The 16594-nt window shown below is 46.1% G+C and overlaps 1 protein-coding gene across 5 annotated transcripts in view; it reads left to right on the plus strand.

The window, feature by feature from the left end:
* EYA3 (EYA transcriptional coactivator and phosphatase 3) overlaps positions 1–16594 on the plus strand; it is a 139925-nt gene that overhangs the window by 115492 nt on the left and 7839 nt on the right. For all 5 annotated transcript variants that reach the window (XM_044997652.1, XM_044997651.1, XM_044997650.1 and 2 more), the window contains 5 exons: positions 3064–3122; positions 6708–6868; positions 12023–12137; positions 13044–13165; positions 14550–14650. In XM_044997652.1, coding sequence (XP_044853587.1) covers positions 3064–3122; positions 6708–6868; positions 12023–12137; positions 13044–13165; positions 14550–14650 — 558 coding nt within the window. The remainder of the gene's footprint in view (positions 1–3063; positions 3123–6707; positions 6869–12022; positions 12138–13043; positions 13166–14549; positions 14651–16594) is intronic.

The following is a 16594-nucleotide window of genomic DNA, read 5'->3' on the forward strand; positions in this document are numbered from 1 at the left end:
CATGATGCTTGTCAAGTCTTCTCCACACAGTGCAGTCTGGACGGTCTGAGATGGTAAAGCCCAAAATACAGTCTCTCTTGTTGGCAACCCTGTGTTCCAAGGTAGAAAGAGCTACGTACATGATTTTGCCTTGACATTTATAAGAGATTGCTTAATCTTGGCTGCATTAACCTGAATTTGATACAAGTGTAAACATGTTCTGTGATGTCACTACTGTAGGAAATGCACTTTGGGCTAATTGAAGTGAGGATTTTGAATTGACTATAATCTTCCTATTGCCACCTGTCACAGTTTCCGACGTTACTGCACTTCTGACTCTTTTGTAGACTCTTTGCTGGCATCCCACTTAACTGATGGCTAGAGCTCTGAGACATTTCTCAGGGCAGAGTCCTGTGCGTTTCTCCCTCTAGACTGGGGATTTCAGCTGCAATTTCTCCTGCAGTTCACTGTGGTTGTCTCAGCACGTCTGAATTTAGATCAGCACCTGCAGCTCTACTGTCTCTGAGGCAAAGTACAAAAGTATTACAGAAAAAATGTATCTTAAAAACAATTAGCAATTCACCTACAATATTCAAATGGCCGAACAGGTAGGTAGATATCTGTTACCTCCTGCCTGAAAGGAGCATATCGCAGCTCTCTCACATCCTGGTGACCTGCCTTAACTTCAAGACTTTAAGAACATAATTTTTAGTATAGATACATAATGCCTTAAATATTATCTGTACACACATTTCACTATGATTATTAGGAATCATAGTGAACTACTGGCTCTTCGCAGAGATCTCACATCCCACCCTCTGGTGAACTATTATGCAGATCTCCGATCTAGGAGATCCCTGTAAAACCCCTGCACTCTGTGCCCTCTGCCAGTTGGCACCAAGGGGTCCGTGGGTCCCAATTCTCATCAACAACAATGCAAGCGCTGCACTTAGGTTTGCATCCTGCACTATATTCAGAGTTTCCCCTAGTCCTTGGTGGTGTCTGTACTAGCTCGTTCCTCCAGTTCCTCATGTTTGCTACCACTGCTTCACCTCAAATGGGCAGAGCGATGTTGGGATCAGTAGTTTAGACTAGGCTCCAGGCAGCCACCAGTGTTTTTACTAGACCGAGCCAATGACTGACTTGTTTGTTTGGTGTCCAGACAGAAACATCATAAAAACAAAATAAAAAGGTTAGTTTCAAACCAAAACTGAATTTTCTCTGTTTTTCTCAACGAAACGAAAAAAAAGAAAAAATTTCATTTGGCTCAAACAAACATTTTGAATGTCAGTTTGAACCAACATTTCATTTGAAATGTTGATTTGAAACAATGTCAGATTGATGTATTTTTAAATTTTCAAAATTTGTTTTCGGGTTTGGGGTTGCTTTTTTTTGACTGAAACTGTTTGCCAAATTCAGACCAAACTTGCAAATGGGTTTGGTGCCCTGAACAATGCATTTATTGGCAAATTTACTATTTGCCAAAAAAAATTATGCTGAGCTGTAGTTTTAACTGCCACTTCACCTAGCCTGCTCAGGGCATGTCTACACAAGGTGGTTAAAATGCCAGCAGCTGCTAGTGAGCTTTTTGATACTCGTGGTCTTATCATAACTTCCAGTGGAAGCAGCAAGGGAAAATTTTTCAAGAAAAAGGGCATTTAGGGATATGACTCTGCACTGGCTCTTTGCTCTACTGAGCACTACACTATTTGCAATATCGCCACTACGTTACAGGTTGGTGGCATGTCTCCATGGCTGGTTTATTGGGATGGAATTAATTTTGTATTTGGATCATCATTGATCAAATGTTTCAGCATTGCTCAAAATACAGTAAAATACAGTGTGGATTTGGTAGCCAAGGTGAAAATAACAAATGAGCTTCATGCAGTATAGCTGCAGATGTATCAATCCCAGGATATTAGCGAGACAAGGTGGGAGAGGTAATGTCTTTTATTGGACCAACTTCTGTTGGTGAGCGAGACAGGCTTTCAAGCTTACATAGAGCTCTTCTTCAGGTCTGGGAAAGATACTCCCCGTCACAGCTAAATTCAAGGTTGAACAGATTGTTTAGCATACGTAGCTAACACATACTCTAAGGGACCATTCAAGGAAGAGTGGCCTGTTAACACCTCTGGAGCTTAAATTCATATCTCTGCTAGGCACTAAAGATCGTGGACTGAACAGAGATACTGGATTTATGGCTGCTTATAACAATCTGTAACCCACTAACCCCTTCTTTGTGTCCTATGACTGCAGAGGTGTAATGGGCCACTCTACCTTGAATTGTCCCTTACAATATGTACTAACTACTTATGCTAAACCGTCTGTTCCACCTTGCATTTAGCTGTGATGCTTGAGTGCCTCCCCGGAGCTGAAGAAGAGCTCTGTGGGTATGTCTACGCTGCAGCTAGAGCCCTACGTTGGCTCGGGATGGGGCCGTGTGGCAGTCTAACTGCAGTGTAGCTCTCCAGGCTCAGGCTGCAGCCCAAGCTCTGGGACCCTCCCATCTCGCAGGGTCCTAGAGCCTGTTCTCCAGCTCAAGCCCAGAAGTCTACACTGCAGTAAACAGCCCGACAACCCAAACCCTGTGAGCCTGAGTCAGCTGGCATGAGCCAGTTGTGGGTTTCTAACAGCAGCATAGACATGCTGTGTGGAGCTCACAGTTGGTCCACCTCACTCACTTTGTCACTCTAAATGAGCATCAGAAGTTCAGTCATGGTAAACTCCGACAATTTCAATTATTTGTTCAAATGTTCTGAACCTTTGAGTCACAAACCTGAATTGAAATGGCATGGGAGCAAACTCTGTCCAGACATTTCTGGTACTTTAAGTTCCAGTCTTGGCCAGAACCTGCAAGTGCAGAGGTGCTGAGGAATGAAATCTCAAATGTGAGAGGCAAAGATAACTGAAGTTCTTTGAACCTCAGAAAGGTTTGTTTTGGGAGAAAGGATGGAAGATTTCATCTAAACCAGTTTGCTAATCCTGTTGGGTAATCTAAGATTTGTACATAGAACAGAAATTGGCTGGTTGTAGATCAGTGCATTCCTCAGCTACAGCAATCTGTGGGTCTTTTGTCTTCAACAGGAGTGTGACCAGGTGCACGTAGAAGATGTTGCATCGGATGACAATGGACAAGACTTAAGGTGGTATATTCAAGATGTGTGTGGAGTGAGCAACTGGTTTAGTGCTTCTCTGTTTGAGAGATTTACTACAAGAAAAGCTGTGGGGGAAGGGGAAGCTACTTAGCCAAACAATCCAGCATCGCCACTTTTGTGCTCTGTTGTACTATCTGGTGGTTAAAACTGGATAAACTTGAGGAGCAGGCTCAAAGTCTGAGATCATGCCCTCTGAAAGTCCTCCCAGAGGGTACGTCTACACTACGGGACTATTCCGAATTTGCATAAACCGGTTTTGTAAAACAGATTTTATAAAATCGAGTGCGCGCGGCCACACTAAACACATTAAATCGGTGGTGTGCGTCCACGGTTCGAGGCTAGCGTCGATTTCTGGAGCGTTGCACTGTGGGTAGCTATTCCGTAGCTATCCCATAGTTCCCGCAGCCTCCCCCGCCCCTTGGAACTTCCGGGTTGAGATCCCAGTGCCTGATGGGGCAAAAATTGCCGAGCTATGCCCTGACCCACCGCGGACACGGTGTTTGACCCTAGAAGCATTTGGAGCTCTGTCTGGAGATTTTTAAAAAATGATTTTGAATTTCGTCTTCTGTAACGGAGCGCTGATAGAACAGATTTGCCTGCCCTTACAGCGATCACGTCCGCATGGTCCATGCAGGAGCTCTTTCTTTATTTTGATTTTTAACTGCATCGCCACACGTGCTGATCGGAGCTCCATGCTGGGCAAACAGGAAATATTCAAAAGTTCGCGGGGCTTTTCCTGTCTACCTGGCCACTGCATCCGAGTTCAGATTGCTGTCCAGAGCGGTCAGTGGTGCACTGTGGGATACTGCCCGGAGGCCAATACCGTCGATCAGCGGCCACACTAACCCTAATCCGATATGGTAATACCGATACTAGCGCTACTCCTCTCGTTAGGGAGGAGTACAGAAACCGGTTTAAAGAGCCATTAAAATCGATATAAGGTGCCTCCTAGTGTGGACGGTTGTGGCGTTAAATCGGTTTTACGCTCCTAAAACCGATTTAAACGCCTAGTGTAGACCAGGCCAGAGTCTTTGACATGACACCGTGCAGCTGTGACCTAGGGTGAATGGTTGACACAAGTTAGAAAGGTTTCAGAGTAGCAGCCGTGTTAGTCTGTATCCGCAAAAAAAACAGGAGTACTTGTGGCACCTTAAAGACTAACAAATTTATTGTAGCATGAGCTTTCGTGAGCTAAAGCTCACTTCTTCGGATGCATAGAATGGAACACACAGACAGGAGATATTTATACATACAGAGAACATGAAAAGGTGGAAGTATGCATACCAACAGGCAGAGTCTAATCAATTGAGAAAGGCCTTCTAGATCATTTTGGCCAGCACAGGCTTCTCACATTTTATCATAGAGGGGCCATCTCCCAATGGAAGCTTCCCACTTTCCCTGGGCCAACTCTACACCTTGATTGGAAGTAAAGCAATATTAGGACAGTATTGAGACAAGATGGGCGCAGCTGTCTGGGTGGTATCTGTGCTTCTCCTTGGGGGAGGAGGGGTGGCGGTGGTCCTTGGCATCTTATTTCTTCTCCCTGGCAGAGGTGTCCTTCACACTTGCTAGGCCTGAATTTCCCCCCATACAGGCAGCTCTGCTCTCGCCAGGCCACTCTGCAGTCAGGTTTTGGGCTGGCTGCTGCCCCTCCATATATGATGGTCTTTGCAAATTGGCTTGATTGAATTTACACCAACGAAACTGTCCACAAAGAGATGAAGCAGCCATAGAGGGTTCAGAAAGTGTTTCCCCCTCTCTCCCAGTTTACCCAGATTAGGATAGTGAGAGCAACCAAAGACAAATTTCTAAAATTTCAGCTACTCACATGGAAACTGGTCAGCTGGGATAGGGTTTAGCAAAGCAGCCTCTGGACCCCTTACACAAAGGGTGTAGCTAGCTGTAGAGCACCCAAGAGGAGAGGCTTTTTGTGATCTGGGCTCACGTAACACACAGGTGTCGGTCTGAGATGTAACTACAGTTGGACCATTAAATAAGTGACACCAATATAATAAAGTTAAAATGGTCACAGAAGACTGCAAGGAACTTCAGAGGGACCTAACACAACTAGGTGACAGAGCAACATGCTGGCAGATGAACTTCAGTATTGACAAGTCCAGGGAAGAGCACGTTGAAAGGAATAATTTGAACTACTTGGCTTCCAAATTAACCCTTCAGAAAAAGAGACCAGGCTATGGTTGTGGTCATGTCTTTGAATGCATCAACTCGGTGCAAAAAAGCAAACAAGGTGTGAAGTGTCATTAAACAGGCTAGAGAATACCACTGACAGTATTTATAATATCATGTCCTTACCTTGGAAATTGTACCCTATTACCTGACAATTGAAATGGCAGATTCGGTTCCAGACTATTTAATGGGAGACCTGCAACCCTACCAACACATTAGTCGGAGTGTAATACAGCACCAGACAATCTTGGACTGAATTATGAAAAAATTGTCTAAATACCTAGAGGAAAGAATTATGCCTAGTAAGCAGCATGGGCTCAGTAAACCTAAACTGCACTTGACAAATCTGGCCTGAGGTAGACAGGTAACACAGTAAATGTAACGTAACTAGATTTCAGTGAAACCTTTTTGTACAGAAGCCAATGAAAGCAGGAAGTCAGAAAGCAACTGCAAAGAAAACTGGAACACGTTGGCTGAGAGGCAGCAAGGTCTTAATGGGGAACCACCAAATGAGGGAGGTAGCTAATGGGCTGTCCTACAGGCAGTCTCCGGCCTGTGCATCTCAATACAATATGATCTGAAGTGCAAAGTGAGGTTAGTGAGATGCCCTAAACCAGGAGGGATTCACAGACTTAGCTTTTGTGTCGTTTAGGTTCTAGATACATATCTGTGAATTTAAACAAATTTATTAAAACTTCTCACTTAAAAAAAAAATCCAGTGTCTCAAAGCCAAGAAATGTGGCAGTTCGAGCTCAGCAGTGAAAAAGGGAAAGTGACTTATTTAGAAAGCCTTAGTGCAGAAACAAGTGCCATTATGTGTGTGTAGAGAGAGGCATTGCCAGTAAAGCAAAGACCTCTTGTCCTGTTGAGACTGTGCTGGGGACGCTGCTTGGAGTGCTTTCTGTCTCCCCAGTTGAGGGTCGAGAAGGATGATGCCAATGAGAGAAGATGAGACCAATGAAAAGAGAGTGGTTACATTTGATTACTATGGCCTGGAGGAGAGGTGATTAAAGAGGAATATAATGCTGTATAACTGGGAGGTGTTAGCTGAGGGAGGAGGAGACGGTTTCTGTAGTTGAGGGAGTGCAAGAGGAATAATCTCACACTTTGAATGCAACGGTTCAGGTGCAGTAGTGAGACCAGTTGAGCATTGAAGTAAATTTCCCAGTGAGTGCACAGAGACCCCATCTTCACTGGTGCTGAGGAACAGGCCCATTATGTAGAGAGAGGTCCTGCCTGCAATGGCGGGGAGGGAGGGAAAGGACTGGTGGTCCCAGAGGCTTGATCAGCCACGGGCAGAGAGTGAAACTAGAAAACCACCAGTTAGGAGGATGTCAGCCAGCCTGCTGCTGTAGCTTGTGTAACAGGTTTGTTTTTCTGCTCTAGTAACTACAGTTTCTCCACGGACGGCTTCAGTGGCTCAGGAAGCAACGCAAATCACAGCTCCACCGTGGGGGCGCAGGGAGGAGTGGACTGGATGAGAAAACTGGCTTTCCGCTACCGCAGAGTGCGAGAGATCTATGACAAGCACAAAAGCAACGTTGGAGGTGAGTGCAGGCCACACGTGTGTGCACAGGTGCTGGAACCTTGACCACAGGGTGGAGTTTGAGCACCATGCACAAAGCAGAGTTCTTGCTGGAAGCTGTTTCACATACAGTAACTTTTACTTGTCCTTGTGCTTGGGCATTAGCAAAGCCACGGCCCCTAAGGCAGCATATGGGATCCACCCTTTGGGAGAGCCCAGATCCTTCATTGTTTCCATTTCCTAGCTTCAGGGACATGGCCACTCCCCTGGTGACATGTTTCATCGTTTTCATGTGTTGAAAATGCATTGACCACAAGAACGGCCATACTGGGTCAGATCAAAGATCCATCTAGCCCAGTAATCTGTCTTCCAATAGTGGCCAATGCCAGATGCCCCAGAGGGAGTGAATCTCACAGGTAATGATCAAGTGATCTCTCTCCTGCCATCCATCTCCACCCTCTGACAAACAGAGGCTAAGGACACCATTCCTTACCCCTCCTGGCTAATAGCCATTAATGGACTTAGGCTCCATGAATTTATCCAGTTCTCTTTTAAAACCCTGTTATAGTCCTAGCCTTCACAACCTCCTCAGGCAAGGATTTCCACAAGTTGACTGTGCACTGCATGAAGAAGAACTTCCTTTTTTGTTTTAAACCTGCTGCCCATTAATTTCATTTGGTGGCCCCTAGTTCTTATATTATGGGAACAGGTAAATAACTTTTCCTTATCCACTTTCTCCACATCACTCATGATTTTATAGACCTCTATCATATCCCCCCTTAGTCTCCTCTTTTCCTAGCTGAAGAGTCCTGGCTTCCTTAATCTCTTCTCATATGGGACCTGTTCCAAACCCCTAATCATTTTAGTTGCCCTTCTCTGAACCTTTTCTAATGCCAGTATATCTTTTTTGAGATGAGGAGACTACATCTGTATGCAGTATTCAAGATGTGGGCGTACCATGGATTTATATAAGGGCAATAAGATATTCTCTGTCTTATTCTCTATCCCCCTTTTAATGATTCCTAACATCCTGTTTGCTTTTTTGACTGCCGCTGCACACTGCGTGGACGTCTTCAGAGAACTATCCACGATGACTCCAAAATCTTTTTCCTGATCAGCTGTAGCTAAATTAGCTACTATTGCATGTATGGTTGGGGTTATTTTTCCCAATGTGCATTACTTTACATTTATCCACATTAAATTTCATTTGCCATTTTGTTGCCCAATCACTTAGTTTTGTGAGATCTTTTGAAGTTCTTCACAGTCTGCTTTGGTCTTGACACTAAACTGCTCAAGATGGTTATCTGCAAACTTTGCCACCTCACTTTTTACCCCATTCTCCAGATCATTTATGAATAAGTTGAATAGGCTTGGTCCTAGCACTGACCCTTGGGGAACACCACTAGTTACCCCTCTCCATTTTGAAAATTTACCATTTATTCCTACCCTTTGTTCCCTGTCATAGAATCATAGCATATCAGGGTTGGAAGGGACCTCAGGAGGTCATCTAGTCCAACCCCCTGCTCAAAGCAGGACCAATTCCCAACTAAATCACCCCAGCCAGGGCTTTGTCAAGCCTGACCTTAAAAACCTCTAAAGGAAGGAGATTCCACCACCTCCCTGGGTAACCCGTTCCAGTGCTTCACCACCCTCCTAGTGAAAAAGTTTTTCCTAATATCCAACCTAAATCTCCCCCACTGCAGCTTGAGACCATTACTCCTTGTTCTGTCATCTGCTACCACTGAGAACTGTCTAGATCCATCGTCTTTGGAACCCCCTTTCAGCTATCAAATCCCCCCTCATTCTTCTCTTCTGCAGACTAAACAATCCTAGTTCCCTCAGCCTCTCCTCATAAGTCATGTGCTCCGGCCCCCTAATCATTTTCATTGCCCTCCGTTGGACTCTTTCCAATTTTTCCACATCCTTCTTGTAGTGTGGGGCCCAAAACTGGACACAGTTCTCCAGATGAGGCGTCACCAGTGTTGAATAGAGGGGAATGATCACGTCCCTCAATCTGCTGTCAATGCCCCTACTGTCTTTTAACCAGTTCTCAATCCATGAAAGGAACTTCACTCTTATCCCATGGCAACTTAATTTACGTAAGAGCCTTTGGTGAGGGACCTTGTCAAAGGCTTTCTGGAAATCTAAGTACACTAAGTCCACTGGATCCCCCTTGTCCACATGTTTGTCTACCCCTTCAAAGAACTCTAATAGATTAGTAAAACATGATTTCCCTTTACAGAAACCATGTTGACTTTTGCCCAATAAGTTATGTTCTTCTATGTGTCTGACAATTTTATTCTTGATGATTGTTTCAACTAATTTGCCCGGTACTGACATTAGACTCACCGGTCTGTAATTGCCAGGATCACCTCTAGAGCCCTTTTTAAATATTGGCTTTACATTAGCTATCTTCCAGTCATTGGGTTCAGAAGCTGATTTAAAGACAGGTTACAAACCATAGTTGTTAGTTCCGCAGTTTCACGTTTGAGTTCTTTCAGAACTCTTGGGTGAATGCCATCTGGTACCGGTGACTTGCTACTGTTAAGTTTATCAATTAATTCCAAAACCTCCTCTAGTGACACCTCAATCTGTGACAATTCCTCAGTTTTGTCACCTACAAAAGCAGGCTCAGGTTTGAGAATCTCCCTAACATCCTCAGCCGTGAAGACTGAAGGAAAGAATTCATTTAGTTTCTCCACAATGACTTTATCGTCTTTAAGTGCTCCTTTTGTATCTCGATCGTCCAGGGGCCCCATTGGTTGTTTAGGAGGCTTCCTGCTTCTGATGTACTTAAAAAACATTTTGTTATTACCTTCTGAGTTTTTGGCTAGCTGTTCTTCAAACTCCTTTTTGGCTTTTCTTATTACATTTTTACACTTAATTTGGCAGTGTTTATGCTCCTTTCTATTTACCTCACTGGGATTTGACTTCCACTTTTTAAAACATGCCTTTTTATCTCCCACTGCTTCTTCTACATGGTTGTTAAGTCACGGTGGCTCTTTTTTAGTTCTTTTACTGTTTTTTTTAATTTGAGGTATATATTTAAGTTGGGTCTCTATTATGGTGTCTTTGAAGAGTGTCCATGCAGCTTGCAGGGATTTCACTCTAGTCACTGAACCTTTTAATTTCTGTTTGTACCCTGGAATGATTGTGTCCCATTGATTGTCTTCACTCCACCAGGTTTCTGTGATGCCTATTATATCAATATCTTCCTTTAACACAAGGCACTCTAGTTCACCCACCTTATTATTTAGACTTCTAGCATTTGTGTACAAGCACTTTAAAAACTTGTCACTGTTTATTTGTCTGCCCTTTTCTGATGTGTCAGATTCTTTATGTGAATGTTTCTCGTCTGATCTGGCCCCTACTTTATCCTCTTCCATCCTCTCCTCCTGACTAGAACCTAGAGAATCTCTATCAATAGACTCTCCCCTAAGAGAAGTCTCTGTCCGATCCACATGCTCCTCTGCAGCAGTCGGCTTTCCTCCATCTCTTAGTTTAAAAACTGCTCTACAACCTTTTTAATGTTAAGTGCCAGCAGTCTGGTTCCACTTTGGTTTAGGTGGAGCCCATCTCTCCTGTATAGGCTCCCCCATCCCAAAAGTTTCCCCAGTTCCTAATAAATCTAAACCCCTCTTCTCTACACCATCGTTTCATCCACGCATTGAGACTCTGAACTGAACTGAACTGAAAGGCAATCTGATGCCATTTGCTAGTTATGCACGTCGCCTTGATCAGTCTCCAGTGCCTTTAGCAGGTTATAATCTTTCCATTAAATGTAAAATGTCCCATTGGAGCTGATTTTGTACAAATAGCTCCATATTGCTCACCTTAAATAGCTTGAAATAAACCATTCTACACTTCACATTTATTTTCACAAACTTTAATTTGTTTCCCATGTGAAAAAGGGAGATATTCAAAAGGTTGTTCAGCAGTACAGAGTGCAGAATGAGACTGGTTTGTGATGTGAGATGGAGAATCCCACAACTGGAATTGCAGTGTGTTAGGCCTTGTTTGCATTAGCCAGGCTTAGCTCGTGTTGGTGTGGTGCTGGACTATCATTGCTAGAGGTCAGGACTGAGGTGAATTGGCACAATGTTAGCTGGTGAGGAGTATGAAATGTTGCATGTTATCACGCTGCCGACGTCTCCTTAGGTTCACTGGATTCATCCTTAACTGCAGCGAGTTTTCCTGAAATGTGTGCTGTGTGCTCTGTTCAGACTGCTGGGCCCACAGTTTGGTGCATCTTTTTATTAAAATTTGTTGGCAGAATTCTTTGAATTCCTTATCCGGTTTCTTCTCTTCCCTTCCTCCCACAAAAAATGTTCTCTTAATGATCCCAAAACTCTGTATTGCCCACACTAACCCAGGAGCGGTAGTGGGATGTGCAAATGTACTAGTGACAGCACTACTAACTCTTGTATTTAAGTCTTTTATCTGAAGTTGGAAGTCTCTTTCTAAAAGATCTGTACTCTAGCTCTCAAACATACATTCTAGGCTTGGTACAGGATTTACTGGATGGAATTCTCTGGCCTGTGCTATGCAGGAAGTCAGATGGGATGATCAGAATTGTCTCTCCAGGCCCTATGAATCTATAAATATCGTGCTTTACTGCTTCATTGTGCTGCACAGATATCTTTGCCCCAATGTTGAGGTGGTTAGGTCAGCATTTTTCCTTTCTTACAGATGGGGAAGTTCAGATACATAGAGGTTATAGACTTGCCCAAGGCCACACAGTAAGTCAGTGTCAGGACTGTGACTAGAACCCAGGTGTTCCTGCCTAGCTCCTTGAACTTCACTCAGTGCACTTTGGAATGGAACAAAATGGAACAGATTGTACTGTCAGTCCTCTAAGAGTTAGTTTTACGCAATCAGGTCAAAGTATCATGAAATGCCTGCCCTGTTTCCTCTTCCCCACACTCCGTAGAATTCAAACACCAGTTACAATCCTGACTTCCCAGCCGTGTCACCTGTGTGCATGGAAACTGACTTACCAGCTGTTGTTTTCTTAATCTCACAGCCAGGTTTGAAAACATCCCTTCTAACATGCGTTTTCCAGCCCGTCACACCAGAAAGCCCTGCTGTTACCTTGAGGTCTCTGCATTGGACAATACTTCTACTTGGGGAAATATGGTTTTCTAAGGAGCTTTTTGTTTGTCTGCACCTCCTATAGGCCTCCTCAGCCCACAGAAGAGGGAAGCTTTGCAGAGACTACGGGCTGATATAGAAGTGTTAACGGATTCCTGGCTGGGAACTGCATTAAAATCCCTACTTCTCATACAGTCCAGGTATGGAAATGGGCCAAGTATATGTCACTCCAACAATAACTGTCAGTGACTAGCTGCCCAGGCCCCGCTGCAGTGCCCACGCCTCTATCAGAACAGAGAGTAACTCAGCAGAACTTGTGGAGGGGCAGGGTGCTCAGGCATAGTGATCTTCTTACCCTGCTGCTTGTCCAGCATTACGGCAACACACCAGTGCCAAAAAGCAGAGCAAAAGGTTGCAGCTAATGGTTGCAGTACCCATGCACAGCTTCCTCTAGCTACCTATTCCTTAGCAGCGTTTGATATAATTTTTGGAAGGGATCCCCTGGGCTTGCTCTGTTCCCTCCCACTTTGTGTTTCCTGCCCCCTCAGAGACCTGGGATACAGCCCTCTGTTTGGCGAAAGTAGGCTGGGCCTGGCTTCGGCAGGTGTTTGTTAATGTCCATGTGAGCATCAGTCAAAGGAAGTGCTCAGAACTGAAACTGAGTGCTCCTTTCCCAGTGGCCAAAGGTGCTGCTGCTTCCCCCACCCCAGGGGAGTGAGGGACGGACTTCTGCATAACAGCATATTGCCATGCTGCTGTGTTCTTAGCTCAGACTCAAACGGACTTGCGTGCTCACGTCAATGACTTGGAACAGAAAGCAATGCTGACAGACAGAGCCCAGCTGCTGTTAAAGGCACTGAATGCAGTTTAAAGAAGAGGAGGGATGTACAAAAAGCACTAAATGTAAGAGAGGGATGAGGGGGAGAGCAAGGAGGAGACTTTTTCAGCAGGCAAAAAGAGGCTAAATCATGATCTGCTTTGAAAGGTACAGCAGTGTCCAGCAGAGCACATGGCCCCTGCTATGGTTTCCTAAGCCAGCTGTCCAGAGCCAGCCCCTGCATCCTCTGCCATGGCTGTTTTTCATTGTTTCTTCTTTTACCCTTTAGAAAAAATTGTGTGAATGTCCTGATCACGACAACACAGCTGGTGCCAGCTCTCGCCAAAGTTCTCTTGTACGGCTTGGGAGAAGTATTCCCCATTGAAAATATTTATAGTGCTACAAAAATAGGTATGGCTATTGCTCCAAACAGCTCTCTGCTGTTGCCAGGGGTGCCTGTTAGGGAGTGCTGGCTGGGGCCTCTAGAGGGAAAGCCAGGGCTCAACTATGTCAGGGATTTTAGCACTGTTGCTACATCGCCAGTGTGGATGGACCGCACAGGGCTTGTACCTTCACAGCTTATCCTGGGATAAACCCCACTTTACACTGGTGCAGAACATCCATGCCAGTTTAGCACTCGGGTAGCTGCCCTGATGCAAAAAACCCTAATGTAGACAAGTCCCCAGTAACACAGCTAAGTTTTTGAACAGCACTGCCCAAGACTGCCAATTGAGGACTTCTGCCCTCATCCTTGTCGTTGGGCACTCCACAGACAGCACAGAATATGGCTTCAGTACAGCTCCTGAAGTATTCAGCTTGTTTTAACACATTCTTATCAGTAGATATTTGAGATTTAAGACTCTTCAGTAAAATCTCTTTAGGAAATAAAGAGAGTCTGCAGCCACCTGGCATATAGTGCTGCAGCAGACAGCCATTGCTAAAGGGACTTGAAAGAAGCTTTGCTCAACTGGCAGAGTCCCACTGTCCCTCTCAAGCTCCAGTTTTGGTCAAGCCCTGTGTTGGGATGTGCAGGAGAAGGGAGGGCCCTGGTGCTGGCCAGAATCCCATGGAGAGCACAGGCCCTGCTGGCATGCCTCTGGGAGCTAGATACCTGACAGAGTGTGAGGGCAAGGCCATGACTTTACCCTCCTCAGCACCAGACAGTAGAGCCAGCTGGGTGGGGGAGTGTACTGCACCCTTTCGGGAATGGCGTAGTTGCTTTGTGATGTCTGAACTGGCTAGCCGTCCTGTTGGGGAACCCCTTGGCTTGCACCCCTCAAATGGCCTGGATATGGCAGATGGGCCCATCTTGTCACTGGAGCTAGATCTATAGTTGCTCAGTGTTTCCAGACAGTCCTTGGGGAGGGAGTGGCAGACACAGACAAATCTCTCCTTGGTGCCCAACTCTCCTAGTCTGCAGTGACTGTGAGCTCATCCTTCTAGACAGCCCAGTACTGGATTTGAAAAAGACATGGACTGGGGTTCCCTCATCAGAGACGGAGCCAGCATTTGTATTGTGTGCTTTGAAAATGACCATGTCTCTATCCTGGGATAGGAAATCAGGACACTGTGCAAATGAGAAATCACTGATGCCTGGCTCTCTCCAGCTGCTCATGTGAATAGGAACAGCTTGTACCAGTAGAGTCCAAAGCAGGTGTTCTGTCCTTGCCGAGGAGATGGTAGCCTTGTGAAAGGAACCAAACGAGAGTTTTCCCTTGGCCAAGAAGGGTGGGCCTGTGCTGGGGTGGGTAGTGCTGCTCCCATGAGCATTCACCATTGGGGTGTGTTTTGGCAGGTAAAGAGAGCTGTTTTGAGAGGATTGTGTCACGATTTGGAAAGAAAGTAACATATGTGGTGATCGGAGATGGGCGCGATGAAGAGATAGCAGCTAAACAGGTGAGTGTCTGGGACTGCAGCCCAGGTTGTGGGGCTGATGTGAACTTGGACCTGGGCTGCCACTGCTCTTCTTTTCCACAGTCTTTGCTTCTGGGGCTTGGCTCTTCTTCCCTGGCTGCTCCCCAGTGGTGTGGAGCTCCTCCCCGATCCTCCTGTGACGTGCACTCCATCCCTGCTCTTCCTCTCTTGCCTCTATGTAGCTGTGATCCCTTGGCCTCTTCACCTTCTGGGGCCGTTGCCAGCATTAACTCTGTCACATTGCACGCCTGTAGTGTTCTCCATTGTGTACGTCGGTGAGGATCCACTGTAGGTGTGCATGCATCTCACATGCATGAGATTGGATTCTTTTGGATTGCAGTACCTGGCAGGGACAAACATGTGCCCTGTGTCTCCTCGTGCTCCCCTGCCAGGTCAGAAAGGACAGGCAACCGCAACCCTCCCTCAATTCCTTCTTACCACCCATGGCTGCGAGACTGAGCCTAGATGGTGTCCAACCCACTAGTCTTTCACTCCAGCTAAACTTATCAAAAAACTCCTTCAGATCTTCTGAGATTCTTCAGAACCACCTTCATTCTTTATTGTTATTGGCCTACTCTGTTCTTAGTGCTTGTCAAACTACAGATCCCCTGTACAACCTGCCCATAGAGACAGGCCCCCTGTACAGACTCAAAACATGCTGCCTTCTAGCCCCACCCCTCCTGCGGTGGCGAGATTCCTCAGAACGACAGGCACGGCAGGTACCGGTTCTGCTGGGGAGAGCCTCGCATCCCAAGCAAGGACTTGGTCTGCCTGTCCTCCCTGCAGGAACCCACAAGTCAAGGGATCTGAGGCTGAATCTCTGTCTTCTGGAGCAAGCTATGAGTGGCACTGGATGCAGAAGAGCCAAGCTCAGACCCCTTTAGTGATCAAGGCTGCATCTTCCAGCACAGCAGGCAGGCCACGCCAAAGACCTGTGCAAACAAAACAGCACCGAAGCCAGAGCCAGCACTGTCAGCAGTGTGGACATTAGTGCCAAGCCATCAGTTGCCCAGACATGGAAATAGGGTTTCAAGAGGGGTCTCCCTAGCCATCAGAGCAGGAGCTCAGTGTCCTCCCATAATAAGGATCACAGGAAAACATTAGGAGACAAGCTGACCAAGTCACATGTGGCAACGAAGATGAGTGGAGAGGAGCACACTATGCTGCAGCAGACTTCACTGATACAGGTACCAGAAGTACCTCCATTGATGTTGATTCTGGTACTGGCAGTACAGACTGGGAGTGCACCAGAGCCGCACTCGGCACAGACATACACACTAGCACCCACACACTCCTTGGCACCAGTGCCACCTTTTCTATCAATGCTGCCTATGGAAGAGAAGTTGTCCTCCTCACCATCCCCCAGAACATGCCTCTCTATTGGAGTTTAGCAGAGACCCTTCACCACTGAGTTCTGTGAGCAGTGTCACCAATAAGCCAGAGGGTCTCTACAGACTTAACCTCCAGCACACTTGCATTGGCACTGGTCTGCCAGCAACCCACCAGAACTTGCCCTTCGAGGCTTCAGAGCAGTTCAGTGAATGGACTGAGGGCACCCTACATTCCCTGATTCCAATGCGACCTGTGCTTTCTGGGAAACTGCACTCCCCACCCTCTAGAAATGCATACTGCACCAACGGAGACCGCTTATCCCGTTTTACCACAGACATTCAGAGTACCAGGCCAGCAAAGGTACAAGAAGGCATGTCAACAACCCTCCTGCTCCTCAGCCCCATGATGACCCATCAGCACATTTGATTGGACAGTCAAGAACTGCATAACCAGTCCACTGAGCATGACCTTTGGATGCCACCTCACCCCATTCCACTGGGCATGGTCTGTGCTAACAGACAGATGGGGCTGGAGATCATCGCCCAGAGCTACTCTGTCCAGTTCCATTCCCTACCTCATAACCACCCAACCCCG

This window comes from Mauremys mutica, chromosome 23 (genome assembly GCF_020497125.1).
Source record: "Mauremys mutica isolate MM-2020 ecotype Southern chromosome 23, ASM2049712v1, whole genome shotgun sequence".
Lineage (NCBI taxonomy): Eukaryota > Metazoa > Chordata > Testudines > Geoemydidae > Mauremys > Mauremys mutica.